Here is an 18,772-nt window from a genome sequence, read left to right as displayed (position 1 = left end):
AGAAATGTTTTCTCTAGGAACTTCTAGGTTCTTCAGCACAACTCTATAGCCAGCTTCCTGCAGAGTTGCGCTGGAGGACCTAGAGATTCCTAAAGAGAACATATTAATCAAAACCACAAATAATCAAAGGCACAAAAGTCAAAGATGCAAATATACAGGGCCAGCTGTATATATACTAGAAGCAATAATGCAGTTGATATTAGTTTCTCTATAGTGTCTTTAAAGTGAACTCTATTCTCAGGAATATTTTCTTCTACTTGTAAACATAGTGTTATTACTTCCACTAACTTCTCTTCCCTTCTGTCAGTCAACTGAAACTGAAGATACTCAGAATTAATGATAAATAGTACAATATATACACGGTAAGAGTTGATTGATTCACAGGACAATACCCCATGATCCAGGAATCCAGGAAAACTGAATTTAATTTACATATTTCAAGGCATCCTGATCACTTGAAAAACCTGAAAAAAATGGATGTTTAAATCAAAATGGAAAATTCAAACTGTACCTCAAAATTCTTAAGGAACTCCCACACAAGGAAAAGAAAAGCTACACAATTGTGTATTCTGGTTATACCATGACTATTCAGTCATTATAGCTGAATATTTTCTTTTTATATTGTGGTAAGGCTATTTCTTACTGACCGCTGATGTTCCGGCCAGCGATTTGAAGAACTGTTGTTTTATGTACAGCTGATGCATATATGAAGGAATTTAGAGGAAGTGCTCTCTGAACAAATCTTAGCTAGTAAAAACTGTGATAGTTCATAACAGAGTAGTCATAAGCCAGAAATGACTTGAAGGTATATAAGAAGAAGACCAAATTGCCTAAGAAAAAGAAATTCATAAGAAAATCTGAAAAAAAGTTATTTCTACATTTAACATTTCTATATTAAAAATTAAGACAAGAAGTTTAAGTCACAATGAGGTCAGCATTCTAGAACAGAGAAGCCAAGCTGCACATGGAATGGAATGCTGGACGCAGTTTGACGTGTCTTCAGTATTTCAGTCTAGGCTTACTTTGGAAGGAACACTACCAATAATAAACATTTTGTAGTAAAATCTTTAATACAGAGTGTCTAAATCCCTTGAATCCATTTTTTTGAGGAAAGGTAGAATACTAAATAGATAAAATCTCTACATAGTTTGTTGTGGGTTTTTTCAGGCTATGAACATGGCCATATTAGATTGTAAGCCTGAGGGCAGGGAACCGTCTATTATCCCCTCTGTTGTAAGCCGCCCGGATTCCCAGTGATTGGGCGGCATATAAATAAATCTTCTTCTTATTATTATTATTTAGCCCAAAAAATCCCACAACAAACTATGGATGCCAGACATGAAAGCCTTCGACTTCAAAATCTCTACAATTACAATTCTATATACAATTGAAATGGTAAAGTTAATTTTCAGACACCCTATATTTTAATCTGATTTTTAAATTGGATATGCACATTGATGACCACTATTTTTTTCCTCATGCATCTGAGGAAGGAGGCTCAGTTGTACTAAAGTTCATACTCCCCGCTTCTTTCTTCCAGTTAGGCCTAAAGGTGACCCCTTTGAATACTGATTTTCCAGACTAATGCAGCTATGACTTGAATTTTTCTGATAATTAGGCCAGGAACCAGTGAAGGTTCTAACTCAGGAAGCAGACATTTGACCGCCACAGGCTGCATAAACTAGTAGATATCAATTAGAGCAGGGGTAGGCAATCTTTTTGAGCTGGGGGCCGGGTTGCTGTCCCTCAGAGAACTGGGGGGCCAAAGCCAATAAATAAATAATTTTTTAAAAAATTTAAATTAATAAATAAACTGGGACAAATGTAGGACAACATTTTCAAATGGTGGACACTTTTTTTAAAAAAGTGGAGGACATGCAAAAAAAATTGCTGATTTTTTAAAAAATGTTAATATAAATGCATGTTTCTGAGGCATCTATAGACAATTGCCCCTGCGCGCGAGAGGCCAAAGGCCCCGGCGGCAATCGGCAGCAGGACCAGGCTGGGGCCGGTCCCAAGGCCTCGCCGGGCCGCATCTGGCCCGCGGGCCGCAGGTTGCCTACCCCTGAATTAGAGTAAAACATGTTTAAATAGTCAAGCAAGTTTCATTGGGATCAAATGTCAGTATGTTGCAGTCAGAATATTAGAATCTATTTGGATACCTTGATGCGTTGGTTGTTTTTCACATAATGCAAGGTGTTGGATCTGTTGCCACCTGCAACCACAGGGGGGTAAGCCAAAATGTCAGCACCACGAGCACGACACTCAAATTCAAACTGTAATGACCAAATTGAAAAATAAGAAAATTTATCAGTTCTGACTCAGAATTACAAAGCTCCTGTTTGCACATGCATAGCACAGCAAACCAATGGAGTGTAGAAGATACAATGCTGAAATAATTTCAGAATGTGGAAATGTTATTTTTTTGGCTGACAACCCCAGAATTCCCAGTCCAGAACGGCCAGCAGGTGGGTTTCCTGTGAGCTGTAATCCAAAAAAAGTATACTTTTTAAGTCCTGGTTTTACCCTTAGGGAGATGTAGGTTCAAATTTTTACTCAGTGATGGGTGGCTTTAGATCGGTATCACTTTACTACAGAATTTGCTGTGAAGAAAAAATAGAGTAACCTAAGTCTATTCTAAGATCCTTGGAAGAAAAATACAGAAATGGACTCGATAGCAGAGGAACCCCAAAGCATCTGGCATCCCATGGAACAACAAAAGCATGAGATCACATATTTTTTTTATTAGACACATGCTAAGTGCCCAGAACTTAGTGATTGTTTTTAAGAAGCTAAATCACCTTTTTTTACCTCTCCCTCTTGGCCCTGACAATTCTTCCATTGGTTAGAATGATCTGCTGCACAATGCTTTTGACTTTGGCCCATTTCCATTGCCAGATATTGATTTCTTAAGAGCATCAAGTCAGTCAAAGGATTTCCTAAATTAGATGAAAGAAACATAGACAACTTGGAGACACTCCTAATGTCATTAATAAGCTTCTTCATTGCAAGCTCTGTGTTCTAATTTGTTCCTCATGGAAGGAAGCAAAACTTCTTGGTCTGTCAGATGAGTAACAGAGAAACGTTCATACAGTTGTTTTGGTAAGGGTGATCATAGCCACACTTACAAGTATATGTGAGGTATCTCTTGAAGTATATGTGAAATATACCATGGTTTTAAGTATCCAAGTATGGTAATAAGTATGGGAAAGGCTAAGGGAACGAATGCTTTTGGACTAACATATGCCAACATTTTAAGTAGTCATCTGGTTTCACCCTAGTCTTCTCTGAAGATTCAGCCATGTTTTTTATCCATTTAAAAAGAGGGAAAACGTTTTATCAAAGAAGCTTAGTACTGGCAGATCAAAGACCTTTATTAACCTCTCACTGTTGGTTTAGATGTCTATTTAGAAAAATGTCCTACTGAATTCGGTGGGAGCAAACTTTCAGATGAATGTGTATAGGACTGCAACTTAACAGTTCAATGAAAAATCTACTGAATGAAAGACTATGATGCTTCTTTCATAATCCAATAAAGCACATACCTTAGCATACAGAAATGCTTCATCCACCGGAGCTTTGCTTGCAAACATTGTCTCTATGAATGCCTGTCAAAAAAGCAGTGAAAAGCCTCTTATTAAACAGATACAAGAGGAACAAGTTCTTTCTACATTAAGCAAAAATATTAAAAATGAAGGATTAGCAGACAAGTGTATTTTACCCAGCTAGAAGAATCAGGATCAATTCCAACACATAAGAACTTTTTTCAAGAATGTATGCTTTTTTCCTATGTCTGCTCATGACTTCTGAACTAAACAGAACTGTAATTTGCAACTCCATCTGTGTACCTATATCATTTCTATCTAACAGAAATTGCAACTTAATAAGAAATAACTTCCAGAAATGTGATTTCAGAGTTAAAATCTGAACCTTACACAATAAGGGAACTGTGCCCTTATTGAGGAATTCATTATCTAGCAGGTTATGGAGAGCAGAACTCAGAAATCTGCTTGTGTTTCCAAATGCAAACCACGGTTAAAACCACAGAGCTAAAGTACTTGCCTACTGTCATTTTTTATTTTACCAGCACTCAGCCTCTTATATTCACTATTATCCTTCTGGTACATCAGACTCTGGAAGTGGAGTCAAGATCATAATGATGGTGTCACAGTTCTATTCAAACATCACACAAACACACTTAGGGCAATCCATAGGCTCCAAACCCATTTGAACCTATGGTTTCTGATACCAATTTGATGGCCAATCACAAACCACAGTTTTTCAATTTAAGTACAATGCTGTAATATGCTTAAATTTCCTTCTCCATTGTTTGATGTGATTCCTATATTGTTTGCATCTCCTTTCATTTTTTTGCTGAATCTAACATTTTATTTCCTCTTAGTTTAACATATCTTAATCCATTAGGAAAAAGTTTACAGTGTGTAAATATAGAAGTAAATATCGTAGACAGAAGTCCACCTGTATTTTTATATTCTGAAACCAAATAAATAAATTTCAATCAGCAATGAAGTAATTATATTCTAGACTTTTATCCATTCCTCTAGAGGCCCTCCTCTATTTTCCCATCAACAAGCTATTTCTGTTCTTGTACTAATCATGAGATTTGTGATCAACTTTTGTCCTTTTTTAAAAAAAGCAATTACTGAATCATAGCAAGTGCATCACAGCATGTGCATCAGAGGATTTTGGACAATATTTATTATAGTATAGTATAGCCTACCTTTATAATATATAGCCACCTTACTTTCTTCAAGTTTTCTTGCATAATTGTCACTTGCTATTTGATGTTATTTTGGTGCCTATTTTATTGAATCATTTCCTGTATTGCTATGTATTTTATATGTATTATCCTACTAGAGAGGCAGGCTAGCTCCAACAGGCCAACAGGCCTCCCTGGATGAAGATTAACCATCCATTAGGAAGTCAACCCCTCCCTCTAGTCCATCTCCCCTGATCCAGGCCTCGGAGGTAGAGAAGAACTGCTGGCCCTCATCCCCTTCCCCACCACCACTCCCTTCTCCTTTAGTGTCGTGTATTTTTAGATTGTAAGACTGAGGGCAGGGAACCGTCCAATTAAAAAGATTGTATGTACAGCGCTGTGTAAATTTACAGCGCTTTATAAATAAAGGTTAATAATAATAATAATAATTCTCAATGACCTATTTCCAGGAGGATATATAATAACTTAACTGATATATAATAACTGTTTTCACTATTATACCTCAATGGCTGTTAATTTTATAATTCACATGCTCCAATAAGCTCTCATTTTTCACCACTCTACTTATGAGAACGGGGTGGTTCCTTTTTTTATAAAAGCTAAGGTACAGTACTTAAATTGACTTGTGCATAAGTCGACCTAGTTTTTTGGGGTCAATTTTTCACTAAAATTTCTAGATTTATACATAAGTATACACAGTACATCAATTCCAAAGAGATTTATTTCTACTAATGTAAATTGCTCCAAATACAAAGTGATAAATCTGGAAAAAAATCGGCACAGGATAGTTGCCGTACATTGTTTTACTTATAGCTTCAAATTAAAGCACTGGTCAATCTTTACTAAGTCCGTAAGTCTTGAGAAAACATACTATTCTAGTTGGAAAAACTAGCAGTGAGCTACCAGGTTTGAATGTATATTATAAAAAGATTAATGTCAAACATGATTATTTTTAAATGTAATGTATTTGCTCTTGGCCCACAATATCAGCATCAACTTTCATAACAGAATCTTGCAGTTAGAGGCAAGTTCTGCTTCTTTACAAAACCTTTTAAGGTTGTTTCAAATCAAATGGCCTTAATGGCCATTTTAGATCTAAAACCAATGGGATTTCATGATCTCAGATAAATATGCCTTTACTTATAAAGCTAAATAATACAGAGGATATTAAGTATATTTAGCAGCCTAAAGCCAGATTGGGGCCATGGTAACCACACGCCACAGCCTCGATCTAGCCTTTCCACAAAAAGGGCATGGAAAGGGCACAGCAAAAACGTTGCCATAGCCACCAGTGCCACAGCTTTTCTGCGCTCCTTTGGCACTGCATCATCTGGACGGGACGCCAGAGGGGCGCTGTGACGACCTCCACTGTGTGGTGCAGCACACAGCATCACACTGGCATGAGGGCGGGGTTGGGGTGTGCATCGTGCGGACGCCATGCCCCACTCCGCCCCCAGGCCTGCCTTTGATACTAGCCTGTACACCCTGTTAGTTTCCCTTCACCTTACCCACTGGTTCTTTTTGTATATTCATTCATATCGGCTTAATTTATTCTGGTAGATACCAGAAATTATACTGAGTATCTCATGTTCCTCACCAACAAATGTTTTCTGCTAAAACGAGGCGGGGGGATACTATAAATGTAAAAAAGGAAACGTCTAGACAAGGATCTCACTACAATCAAACTAACATCTGCATCTCACTTCCCATTTGAAAGTTGCTTTTCTACCAATATCCTGCTGAGCATAACTGCGTTGCCTCATACCTGGGATGTCACTTCACCTGCAATTTTCATCCTCTTAATCTCTGCAGCAGACTTAACTAGGCGTAAATTCTGTACTAAGTGCCGAATGGATCGTATTCGGTTCTTGCTTCTAGCTTTGACTTCAGCTAAGTGGAGTAGGTAATCAGAATGGAGCTGTGGATGCACCGGTTTGGCAAAATCATACCAAACCATACAAGATTCATCTGTGAAACAAAATATAAACAAACATTATTTTAATTAGGGGAATTTAGAACCTACACATCCCTCTTGAATTTTAAAAAACCCGTTGGTTGGATTAAGCAATGAAAAAGATCAGTTCCCCAAATTTCTGATATCAGGCTATCTTTGTCCCTCTACTGTCGTACAAACCTCTTCAAAGGAATTACCAATAATAACAATAGTTGCTAAAAAAGATTATTTCTGTTCCATTTATACACCAGAATATTCCACTAACAGTGGAATCCCAACAATATTCCAGTAGTACACCAGCTGTTTGAATATATTAAAAATAACAATTCATGCACAGGAGAGATCATATTCCCTCAGTTTAAATTGGGGTGGGCAAAGTGCTGCCTTGGGCATCATGTATAGTCTCCCAGGGCTGTTTTTGTGCCCCTCGCCCCCTCCAGAAACCAGAAACCATCTCTTTGCTGGCAAAGAAGGATGTGGGTGAATTATTTCTCTCTGAGATGCCTCGAGGAGAAGCAATTCACCTTTTACACAGAGGGCCTTGCAGTGTTTAACATAACAAAACCTACTTTTTCAAATCAGTAATCATTTGACCATCCTTGTTTTTGGTTTTTATATTTTGACAGTCCACGTGGCCACAAAAGGTTCGGGGCACAAAATTCCTACCCACTCCGGAACTTGCCAACGTTACCAACCCCAGCTTTAAATGTTTCATGTAGTCATCTAGAAATCTACATCTCTGGATAAAATATACCACCATGCAGACTTAGCAGATCAATAACTCTCCTCTTAACAGTACAATCCTGTGAACATTTACCTTTACTCAGAAGTAAGCTCCATTGTTTAACAGGGCTTAATCCTTACTAAGTTTGCTTAGAACTACAACCCAAACAAATCATTAGGCGAGGTCAATATATTATGCTTCCTTAAGAGTCATTCCTCAAAGAATGAGGTCCGGCAAGGACAAATATTTAAATAAGCATGATTCTGTGGTACCTTAAAGACTATCAAATTTATTACAGCAGGCACTTAAATGGATTATAGTAATCAGATATACTGTGGTCCAAAATTTTATTTATATGAAAATGCATACCCACAAGGTGACATGGAGCTTGTCTCCACTGACAAAAGACACAGTCTCATCTTGCACATTCCTGGTCCCCACCAACCTCTTTAATGCCACACATGGACAAAGTGCAGTAATATCGGCCTAACAAGCAATATATTTCCCCCTGGTGAACTCACTTTGGTGCAAGGGGACAATCCACAAGTCCTTTCACATTATTTTCATACACACGGCTGTGTTTGCAACACTGTTGTTTGCTTTCCCAGCATACACCAACCAATAGCTATTTTTGTTTGCTTACCAATTTAGACCACCTTGCACTCTGTCTGGATGCATCTTCATCCAATCCCCTTCCCCTTTGCCACCCCAGTGAGTGAGTGAGGTAGTTTATTTCATCTTTTATTTATGAAAATTCTGAGCCATGAGATCAGTAGTGAGGGGTTAGATCACTCCACCACTCCCTCTTCCTCCCCCTGCCCAAGTGTCATTTTTTTTACTGTTTTTACTTTTCCTCCTCCAACCCTTCCCAATCTGATCATTGTTGTGTCTTTGGTTTTACTTCAGTGAATGGAACGAGAATATTCCCTCTTCCCCCATTTGATTCCCCCCATGATTATTCATTCACTCACTTGTGTGGAGATGTCATGCATGCACTCTCCCATCCTCCCTGATCATTCACTTGCTCACTTGTCTGGAGATCCGCATACATACATTGAAGATCTCCACATGGGCGAGAGAGCGAATGATGGGAAGATTGGCGTGGGGAAGAAACAAAACAAAGATGACACAATGCTGATCAGGTGGGGAGAGGATTGGAGAGGTGGGAAGAGTAGAAACAGTAAAAACAAATGTGACACTCAGGTCTGGGGTAGGAAAAGGAGGTAGTACAATCTAATCCCTCACCACTGATCTCAGGGCTGAAAATAAACAGAAGTTAAAAAACAATGGTGACACACACATATACAAGGCTTGTGAGACACAACCTGTGCCACCCTCCAAAAACTCCTCCTGCCCCTGGCTCCACACTGAAGCTGTGTTGGCGCGTCAGCCACACTCAGGAAAATCCAGATTTTTGTAAAAGGTTCAGGATAAAAGTTTTTTTAAAAACTGATTAAATCTGCATTTCCTGCAAATCATAAAGAAAGTTGTGTGGCAGGCTTGTTGCAACTGCAAGGTGAGGCTGCTTCTTTTATCCATAAGACTAGGGTGTGAATCTACACTTGGCAATGAAACTCACTGGGTGACTTTGAGCAAGTCACACTTCCTGAACCTCAGGGGAAGACAACGGTAAATCTCTTGTGAACAAATCTTGCCAAGAAAGCTCAGTGACAAATTTGCCTTAGGGTTGTCATAAGCTGGAAATGTCCTGAAGGCACACAACAAAAAGTCAAAACTCTCATCAAATTGTAACCAGTTCTTCTCTCTAATCCTCTCTTGAGGTCTCTTTGCTCTACTAATGCTATTTCAGGTCAGTGACAAATGTCATCAGCTATGAAATGTTTCCAATTTTTTAAAAACACTATTTTTTAAATGTAAGATTTGTATTCATTCTTTCGCAAAGCGACTGGCCTGTCTGCCCTGTGTAAAAGACAAGATGGCATGAATGCTTGCATCAGTTTGGAAGATGAGGAAGTACTGATATTGGGCAGGACTTTTGCTGGTAGTACTGTGGAATCTAGCAGAAGTTGTCACCAAAAATCCAGCTCAGAAATTCTGCAAAGTTCTCTACAGCCAATTTTGGGCTACTCTGAGAACTAGAGAGAAGAATGAAGGGACATCCTCTGGTACTAAAGTTGCACTGCCAATGCAACATTTGATTTAAGCCATTGTCAGTTTCTGTAATTGTGTTGCTCAAGGAAAGCATAGGGGCAAACGTATCCAGGTTTGGAATCAAACTTTGTTTCTGTGTTCGTATCTTTGTTGTGTGACCTGATATTGGTAGTTAATGGTAGGGTGTATATAGTAAAATTCATTCTTTGTTTCTTTTCTTGCCACAGACTAACACAGCTCCACTTCTGAAAACTGTAACTACTTGAATGTTAAACTACATTTTTTCCTAATAACCATTTGTTAGTTTTTTTACAACCTGAAGTAGGATCACTCAGAGGCTATTACACAGCCACAGGTAAAGCATAAATGCTAACGATTAATTTTCTTCAAATTTTAATTTCCTGCTGAGGTAGTGTTAGTGATAACTGCAGTCATAGAGCTAAGGGTGCAAGAGTTTGCATTCTGCTCCTGTCAGGCCCTCTACCTGTGACTGAACTGTTCCCAAACTTCTCACACCCTGATAAATCTTGTACTGTTCCATATGTTGTACTGCTCATTACCTTTCAATTTAGCCACCAAGTGTCTAAATTCTTCAATGGCATATGCTTCATCCACACCTGTAAGAGCCATTGCTCCATCTGTACCAGACCGTGGCCCATCCCACAGCTCCCTACTTGGATCCCGTCGGGGGACAAAGAGCAGAGCTTTATGGGATGGCAAGGGTTTTCCAGGCACACTTTGCAGCACTAAGATGCTGTCAGGTTCCTGGAACCCACAGAGATACAAGAAGTTAGTGTCTTGATGGAATGTGTATGGAATATCATTGCTCATGTAGTAGGTGGGATTTGAGAGCAGAATCACTGTATGGTCCATTCCTTGCACCTCTTTATTTATCTGAGCCATGAGCTTGTGTCTGCGGAGAGCATATTCCACTTGTGACAATCCTGGTGTTACTTCTCCTGTGAAGAGAAATCAAAAATACATTCATGTTGCCTGTTAACCTGGTTATTACAATTCTGTGCCATACTACCAAGCTCACTAATTTCCCTTCTCCAGCATCTTAACTTCCTCCCACAAACCCTTCCTCACTGTTATTTGCTCTATTCCAAAGTGTCTACATGTCAAGCATATTAGTCTGTTATATAGTCCACGTCAAATTAACTACTAGACCATCATAAACAATAGTGCAAAATTTTTGAACTTGAATTCTCAAAGCAATCCAAAAGAGTATTAATTTTTATACTGCAAGAAGAGTCAAGACACCATTTCAAATATTAAACTTTTATAGCTCTTGGACATTGAACAGATAACTGTAGTGCTGGTTCACTCTTGGGAAGATGACAAAAGGGATTCTTGGCTGCCCAAAGAAAAATTTCCAACAAATGTTGGAAATAAGGCAAACAGTAAATAAGGCAAACTATTTTTTAGATTATCAACTATGTACTTAATAGCTCCAAGGAAAAGTTCTCTTTCTCAGAACTTTACATTTAATCTTTCAACCACATTTTATCTGCAAAGAATGCAAAGTACAGGCAACAAAAGTCTTTGACAAAACTGCACTGAATATACAAGATCTACTGACAGCAAAAGAAACAAAAGATCCATCAGATTAAAGCTGCCTTCACTTTCCATCAAAAAGCTAGTAAAAGTAGACCCTTCCTTATGAGGGTTGGCTTTCCTTATGAGGGCTTTAAAAAGTTTTGGTGCTGAAATGCCCCTGACCTTCAAATTCAGCTACCACTCCTCTGGTGGCTGAAGAATACAAAATAGGGTCTTCTACATGGGGAAGCTAGTGTGGTGCAGTGGTTTGAGTGTTGGACTATGACTCTGGAGACCATGGTTCAAATCTCTGCTTGGCTATTGAAACCAACTGGGTGACCTTGGGTAAGTCACATTCCCTCAGCCTCAGAGGATGGCAATAGCAAATCCCCTCTGAAGAAACTTGCCAAGAAACCCCTCTGATAGGTTTGCTTTAGGTTTGCCATAAGCCGGAAAGGATTTGAAGGCTTACAACAACAACAACACGAGTTTTGTTGTTAAGTTTTCGCCATGTTCATACAGGACAATGTAATTTTTATAGCTGATAGTAACTGCTATGGCATTTTTTCAGTTGTTGCCATGGAAATTATTGCTGCCCATATCTGTGATTCTCTAATGTATGTTACCTTTGCCCAGAAAAATATGTACACAGGGATGGTGTATTTCTGGAATTCTAGGAAATGCCTTCTGAGCTGGGTCATAAGAGCTGAATGTAGGAATTCCATGAAAGGTGTACATTAATTTTCGTTACTATATTACTCTAAAGAAATAACATGAAAGAATCCGACAGCACAAGAAACAGTATCTGTGACCACAATACAAACTTGCCAGGGAAGAAGCTCTGTTGAGTATACTGAGCTTTATTTCTGAGTGAGTATGCCTAGGGGATGCGGTGGCTCAAGTGATTACGATACTGACTTTGTTGATTGCAAGATTGACAGGCTGGCAGTTCAAGGCCCAGGTGCTGCATGATGGAGTGAGCGCCAATCATTAGTCCCAGCTTCTACCAACCTAGCAGTTCGAAAGCATGCAAATGCAAGTAGATAAATAGGTACCACTCCAGTGGGAAGGTAAACAGCATTCTGTGCAATCATGGTGGCCACATGATCACAGAGTAGTCTCTGACAATGCTAGCTCTTCGGCTTAGTAACAAAGATGAGCACCACCCCCTATGGTCGGACACGACATGACTTGACAACCTTGTCAATGGGGAATACCTTTACCTTTATGCTTAGGACAATAGTAGGCATGATCCTTACCTGCTTTGAGAAGGTGTGGGTGTGTAAAAGGGCTAGGTTGGCCTAGGTACCGGTTTGGGATCTTCCTTTGTTGAACAGGCTGGATGGACAAATTCCGAAAGTAACAGAACGTGCATCCTAAAAGAAAACAGCTGCATTGTGTCAGAATGAATATACTTTACCTTTCTAACCATAATGCAGCCAAGTCATACATCCATCATTCCGGAGCACTGAGCATCTTACCTTGCTTTCAATCATAAATTCCTGGCTAACAGTTCAGTGTTTACATGGCATGTAAGAAACTAGAATTTCAGCATTTAGGAACCTGTGCCCTGCAGATTTTCTTAGATGAAAACAAATGTTTAATGTTATTTCTATTTCCAATTTTATTTCTATTTTACTTCCTATTGTAATTATGTTACATATTACTGTTTGAAGGTCTTAACATTTTTATTCTTATGCACTTATTTTTATATCTTTTAGCTTATGTCGCATATTTTTATTTACATTTTTATAGTGTTTATAAGCTGTGCATGTGTAGTCTATTCATACGTATCTATATTGCATTATTGTATATTGTATTTAGTGTACTATACTAACATTGTGTGTGTGTGTGTGTGTATATGTTATGGTTTGTATTACAATGTTTTGAGGCACTTTCAGACAGCCCCTGGGCTATTCAATAAACATATTTAAGCCCTTCTCCCAACCACCATCTTGAGGGGAGAGAAGCAGGCAAGAAACAACAGGCCTCTGCCTGCCAAGAAGAAGAGCCCTCCTCCCAACCACCATCTTGAGGGGAGAGAAGCAGTCATGATCTATTGTTAATCTGATATTGGAAACTGTTTTGATAGTCCACGGAAAAGCGGTATACAAATAAAGATTATTATTATTATTATTACATTAATACTGATGAAAACGCCCATCAACCCTCACCTTGCTAGGTGAGGCTAAAGGGAGGTGGAATGAAAATATTGAGGGCGTGGGGGTGTCTTATCCCTAAATTAACAAAAAACAGTACATAGAGATCTTATAGCACCTTTGAGACTCACTGAAGAAAAGAAATTGGCAGCATGAGCTTTTGTAGACTTCAGTCTATTTCCTCAGATGCACTCCACCAAATGTATTTGAGGAAGTAGACTAAAGTCTAGAAAAGCTCATGCTGCCAATTTCTTTCCGTCAGTGAGTCTCAAAGCTGCTACAAGATCTCTCTACATACTGATTCTACAGACTAACATGGCTATATCTTTGAATTCTTAACAAAAAACAGTTTGTGGATGCTTGACAATGCATTGGAAAGTTCAGGGCTAGGAATTCAAAAGATTACATTTTATTTATTTACTTTTTTCATACATGACACTTCAGACAACACTGACATAATATCTCCACACATTTTTGTCTTGAGCATTTAGGCTGTGAATGCTGATGTGGCAGTGATTCTTATGTCACTGTTTATACATATAACATTACCCAATATCTTCCACAATACAAGTAAAATATTTACTAAAGAGCAAGTGGTGTACAAAGAACGGAAAGGCTGCATATTTCCATGATTCTTTTATCAATGAACCATTCTTCAAAACTTTACACAGAAATCTAGCAAAATGGAGAGTGAGACAGTAATCTTTATTAGAGGTTATATAGAAAAAGAAAACAAAAACATAATACTATATTTTAAGTGCAGACCTCTTTAATTACTTTCTGCTATTGGGTACTAAAACATGTTGCTGTTCAATTCTAAAAGCACTCTACCAACACAGACTTTTCCACAGACTGGAATCTAATTAGAGTTAGAGGCTTGTTACAGACAGCCAAAATAAAGCTGCTTCGAGTCACAGTAGAGATATGGTGTTTCAATGATGCATGCGTCCTAAGAGTTCAGAAGTCTCACCAAAGCCCTAAGGACTGGAGCATGGCTTTGGTGTGGCTTCTGGACTCTTAGGACGCATGCATCATTGAAACACCATACCTCCACTGTGACTCGAAGCAGCTTTATTTTGGCTGTCTGTAACAGGCCAGAGTCATCTGAGAATCAAAGACTTATTTAAAGAGAAATACAGATTTATTTAATTTCAGTGTCAATATACTACATTTGAATAAGCTGCCCAAATTAGAAGGGTTTGCAGCAACTATGTAAGAACAGTAGTTTCAGAACAATACAGACTAGATGCATAATCCAAAAAAAGTCAGCCATGCCATGGCTACAAAACTGTGTAACCTTTGCTGGAATTAAGCTCAGTGAATTAAGTTGACTTGCTTGTAACTAACTCAGCACTCTCTTGTCTCTGCATAGGCTGTGGCTACAGAGTTACAACCCAAAGTATACTTCCCCAGAACCCAGTCCAGATGAACTCTCCACTAAAATCAGTTAGAACTACACTAGCAACTATCTCCCAAACAAATGCCACTTTCAATGGGAACTCCCTAGTGATTATTTCCTAACAATTACAGCACTTCAGCTTCTATTATATAGGCACACCTTGGTTGACAAAGTCCCTGACAAAGAAGTTCCTTTCCACTAAGAGCCTGAACAGACAGGCCAAGCTGAACCAAAGTCCTAAGGACTGGAGCATAGCTTTAGTGCAGCTTCTGGCCTCTTAAGATGTGTCATTTAAACAACATACCTCCAAAGTGACCTGAAGCAGCTTTATTTTGGCCTGTCTGTACAGGCTGTACAGACCCTAAATCTTTTTATTGTCCGCCAAACCACTCTCCTTTCCTTCCTTGTCCTCTATCTAGCTCAAAGATTTTGAGTATATTTCTCCCATGGAAGGGAGTTCCAATGGATGAGAGCAGCCACTGTGAAGGCTCTCTCTGTGATCTCATCAAGTGAGCCTGTGATGACAGCAGGGCCAAGAAAAAGCCATAGCTTAAAGAAATACCTGAGCTCAGCCATTAATCAAAATGGAGACTGCAGTCAAGATATCAGAAGACTAGGACTTAGAAGGGCAGCTATGAAGGAACTAGACAAGATCTCACATGTAAAGATATATATCTGAACACAGTCAGCCCTCCACATGGTGAAGGGTCTGGAAACCATGTCCTATGAGGAACGACGTAGGGAGCTGGGAATGTTTAGCCTGGAGAAAAGAAGGTTAAGAGGTGATATGATAGTCCTGTTTAAATATTTGAAGGGATGTCATATTGAGGATGGAGCAAGCTTGTTTTCTGCTGCTCCAGAGAACAGGACCTGGAACAATGGATGCAAGCTCCAGGAAAAGAGATTCCACCTCAACATTAGGAATCTGGATCACCTGAGAGAGTTGGGAATTTGGGGCACTGCGCTTCAGTGGTTCTGGTCCTACCTCTCGGGAAGATTCCAGATGGTGAGGCTGGGGGACAGTTGTTCTCGTAAAAGAGAGCTGGCATTGGGCATTCCTCAAGGCGCCATTCTGTCCCCCATGCTATTTAATATTTACATGAAGCTGCTGGGACATATCATCCGGAAACATGGAGTGCGGTGTCATCAGTACGCTGATGGCACCCAGATCTACCTCTCCATGTCTCTGACTGATACAGTGACTAAGGAAGGCGTCTCTCCTTTGGATGCCTGCTTGGAGTCAGTAATGGGCTGGATGAGGGAAAACAAACTCAAGCTGAATCCAGAGAAAACAGAGGTGCTTGTGATAGGTGCCCCAAGTCCAGGCAGGGAAATTTGCCATCCAGTCCTGGATGGGGTCACACTTCCCCTAAAGGACAAAGTTCGCAGTTTGGGAGTACTCTTGGATTCATCTCTACAGTTGTCATCTCAAGTGGATGCGATGGCCAAGAGTGCTATTTGATGTTTTAACACTGGGTTTTTTTTGCTGTTTTTATACTGTTTTTTAACGTGTACACCGCTATGATCTTGAAAAAGGAATAGCGGTATATAAGAATAAAGTATTATTATTATTATTATTATTATTACCAGCTTCGGCTGATACGCCAACTGCGTCCCTGCCTCAACCGAAAGGACCTTGAAACTGTAGTACATGCACTGGTAACCTCTCGTTTGGATTTCTGTAATGCGCTCTACATGGGGCTACCTTTGTACCAGGTTCGGAAGCTTCAGCTAGTTCAAAACACTGCAGCCAGATTGGTCGCTGGCTCTTCAAGGTCGGAACATATAACACCGGTATTGAAATCTCTCCACTGGCTGCCTATTAGCTTCTGGGCTCAATACAAAGTGTTGGTTATTACCTATAAAGCCCTATATGGCTTAGGCCCAAGTTAGTTGAGGGAATGCCTCTCCCCATACAGTCCGCCCCAAACTCTCAGATCATCAGGGGAAAATCTTTTAAGAAACCCCAAGGTGAGATTAGTAGCAACTCACCAGAGAGCATTTTCATCGGCTGTACCAATGTACTGGAACAAACTGCCAGAAGAGCTTCAGATGAGCTCTACGTTGGATGCCTTTAAAAAGGCTCTAAAGACTCATCTCTTTCAGTTAGCAGACCCTCCGGACTCTCTATAGAGAATGTTTGTTAGAAAGGACTAACCGCGATCTACAGATTCTATGTTCTTTTTAAATGCTATACTAGGTTTTTAGTGGAATTTTTAATTGTATAGATATACTGATATGTATGTTTTTTAGATTTCTGTGAACCGCTTTGATGGTTCCGGAAGAGCGGTATATAAAGTATGTTATTATTATTATTATTATTAGGAAGGACTTTCTGACAGTAAGGGCTGTTCGACAGTGGAACAAACTCCCTCGGACCTTCCTCAGAGGTCTTTAAACAGAGGCTAGATGGCCATCTGTGGGGGATCCTTTGATTGAGAGTTCCTTCATGGCAGAATGGGGTTGGACTGGATCAGGGCCCTTGGGGTCTCTTCCAACTCTATGATTCTATGATTCCACATCTGCGGCTTTGAATTTTGTGGTTTTGATTATTTGCAGATATGATTAATATGTTCCCTCTAGGACTCCCTAAATCCTCCATAAAGAGTCTGCTGGAAACTGACCATAGAGTTGTACTGAAATTACTAGAGAAAACACTTCTCTAGGCATTCTATGACCAACGTTTGGCAGATGTTGACCACAGAGTCGGGCGGGAGGACCTAGAGATTCCTAGAGAGCTGGTCTCTCAGGTAAAAAGTATTGGGTTTTTTTAATTTGTGGCTTTTCCACTTCCAGGGCGGTGCAGTGCCCCTAACCCCACCAAATGTGGAGGGAACAGTGTACTAAAGTTAGGATTGTCCATGTCATTGGATTTCCCATTTCTATGTATGGCTGTGGAAGCTAGATTCTGAAGAAAGCTGCATCCACACTGGAGAAATAATCCAGTTTGAGGCCCCTTTAACTCTTTGTCTGGCTTAAGGCTCTGCTCCGCTCTGGGCCCCACAACAAACTCCAACTCCCAGAATTCCATAGCAAAGAGTCAGACAAAGAGTTAAAGGGGCCTCAAACTGGATTATTTCTCCAGTGTGGATGCAGCCCTAGGCTAAGGCAAGCCGTCTTTATAAGGAAAGGAAGGCTCTAACCTGAGAAGCAGCACATGCCCCTGGCGGCAGCAGCGGCAGAAGGCTGGAGGAGCCTCTGGACTGGGAGCCACACCATCCTCCCCGAACCCCCCTCCACCAACCGCTCCCACGCTTTCAGGGGCCTCCTCCGCACTCGGTCGGCCCCTGATGACGTCACTGAGTCGCTCTCTCAAGTGGCCTTCGGCCTCCGCCTTGCAGCTTCCGGCAAGGCCGTTATAGGTGGCTAAGTAAAACGCCTTCTTTTTTTCCTCTCGCCTTGCCTCAGGCCTACTGATTTTTTTTTTTTTTTTGCTGTTGTCTTTTAACGTTTGTTTTTGATGTTCTATATGCCAGGTGTTTTGAAAAGGCCGTTATAAATAATAATAGTAATAGTAACAACCACTTTAATTATTACGTAGAGGAGATCTTGTAGCAGCAGTTACAGTCTCAAAGTTGCTACAATATCTTTTCGTACCGATTCTGCAGACTAACATGGCTATATCTTTGGATTCTGCCACTTTAATTATTAATATGATACTTGTACACACATGCAAGTCCACATGGATAAAAACATCTAATCAATGGAGGGATGATGATGACAAGAACAATAATTGTTGTTAATTATTATTGTTGTAAGTGCACATAGATTACAACAAGTCCACATGGATAAAAACATTTAATCAACCGAGGAATAATGATAACAATAATTTATTATTAATTTGTTGTTGTTATAGGTCCACGTGGATAAAAACACCTGATCGACCGAGGCATAATAATAATAATAATAGACCCCCACATGGATAAAAACACCTAATTGACCAAGGAATTATTATTATTATTATTATTATTATTCCACATGGACAAAAACACCTGCTCGACTGAGGCATAATAATAACAGGCTCACATGGTTAAAAATGCCTAATTGGCTGAGGAATAATAATAATAACACCAATAAGTAGTTATTGCTGTTGTTGTTATTTTTAAAAAGCCCACATGAATAAAAACACCTAATTGACCAAGCC

At 39.6% G+C, this 18,772-nt stretch overlaps 1 protein-coding gene across 2 annotated transcripts in view; it reads right to left on the bottom strand.

The window, feature by feature from the left end:
• Positions 1-17,903, bottom strand: part of XPNPEP3 (X-prolyl aminopeptidase 3) — a 35,602-nt gene extending 17,699 nt beyond the window's left edge. For both annotated transcript variants that reach the window (XM_089523689.1, XM_089523690.1), the window contains exons 1-6: positions 17,772-17,903; positions 12,330-12,446; positions 10,092-10,490; positions 6,507-6,709; positions 3,546-3,608; positions 2,163-2,276 (exon numbers count right to left, since the gene is read on the bottom strand). In XM_089523689.1, coding sequence (XP_089379815.1) covers positions 2,163-2,276; positions 3,546-3,608; positions 6,507-6,709; positions 10,092-10,490; positions 12,330-12,446; positions 17,772-17,847 — 972 coding nt within the window. In that variant the 5' untranslated portion in view covers positions 17,848-17,903. The remainder of the gene's footprint in view (positions 1-2,162; positions 2,277-3,545; positions 3,609-6,506; positions 6,710-10,091; positions 10,491-12,329; positions 12,447-17,771) is intronic.
• Between the last annotated feature and the right edge of the window lie 869 nt (positions 17,904-18,772).

The sequence above is a fragment of the Sceloporus occidentalis genome, unplaced genomic scaffold, assembly GCF_023333645.1.
Source record: "Sceloporus occidentalis isolate IW3139 unplaced genomic scaffold, rSceOcc1.0.p SCAF_5, whole genome shotgun sequence".
Classification (NCBI taxonomy): Eukaryota; Metazoa; Chordata; class Lepidosauria; order Squamata; family Phrynosomatidae; genus Sceloporus; species Sceloporus occidentalis.
Note: the sequence above shows the minus strand (reverse complement) of the source record. Positions and strands in the feature narration are given on the sequence as shown.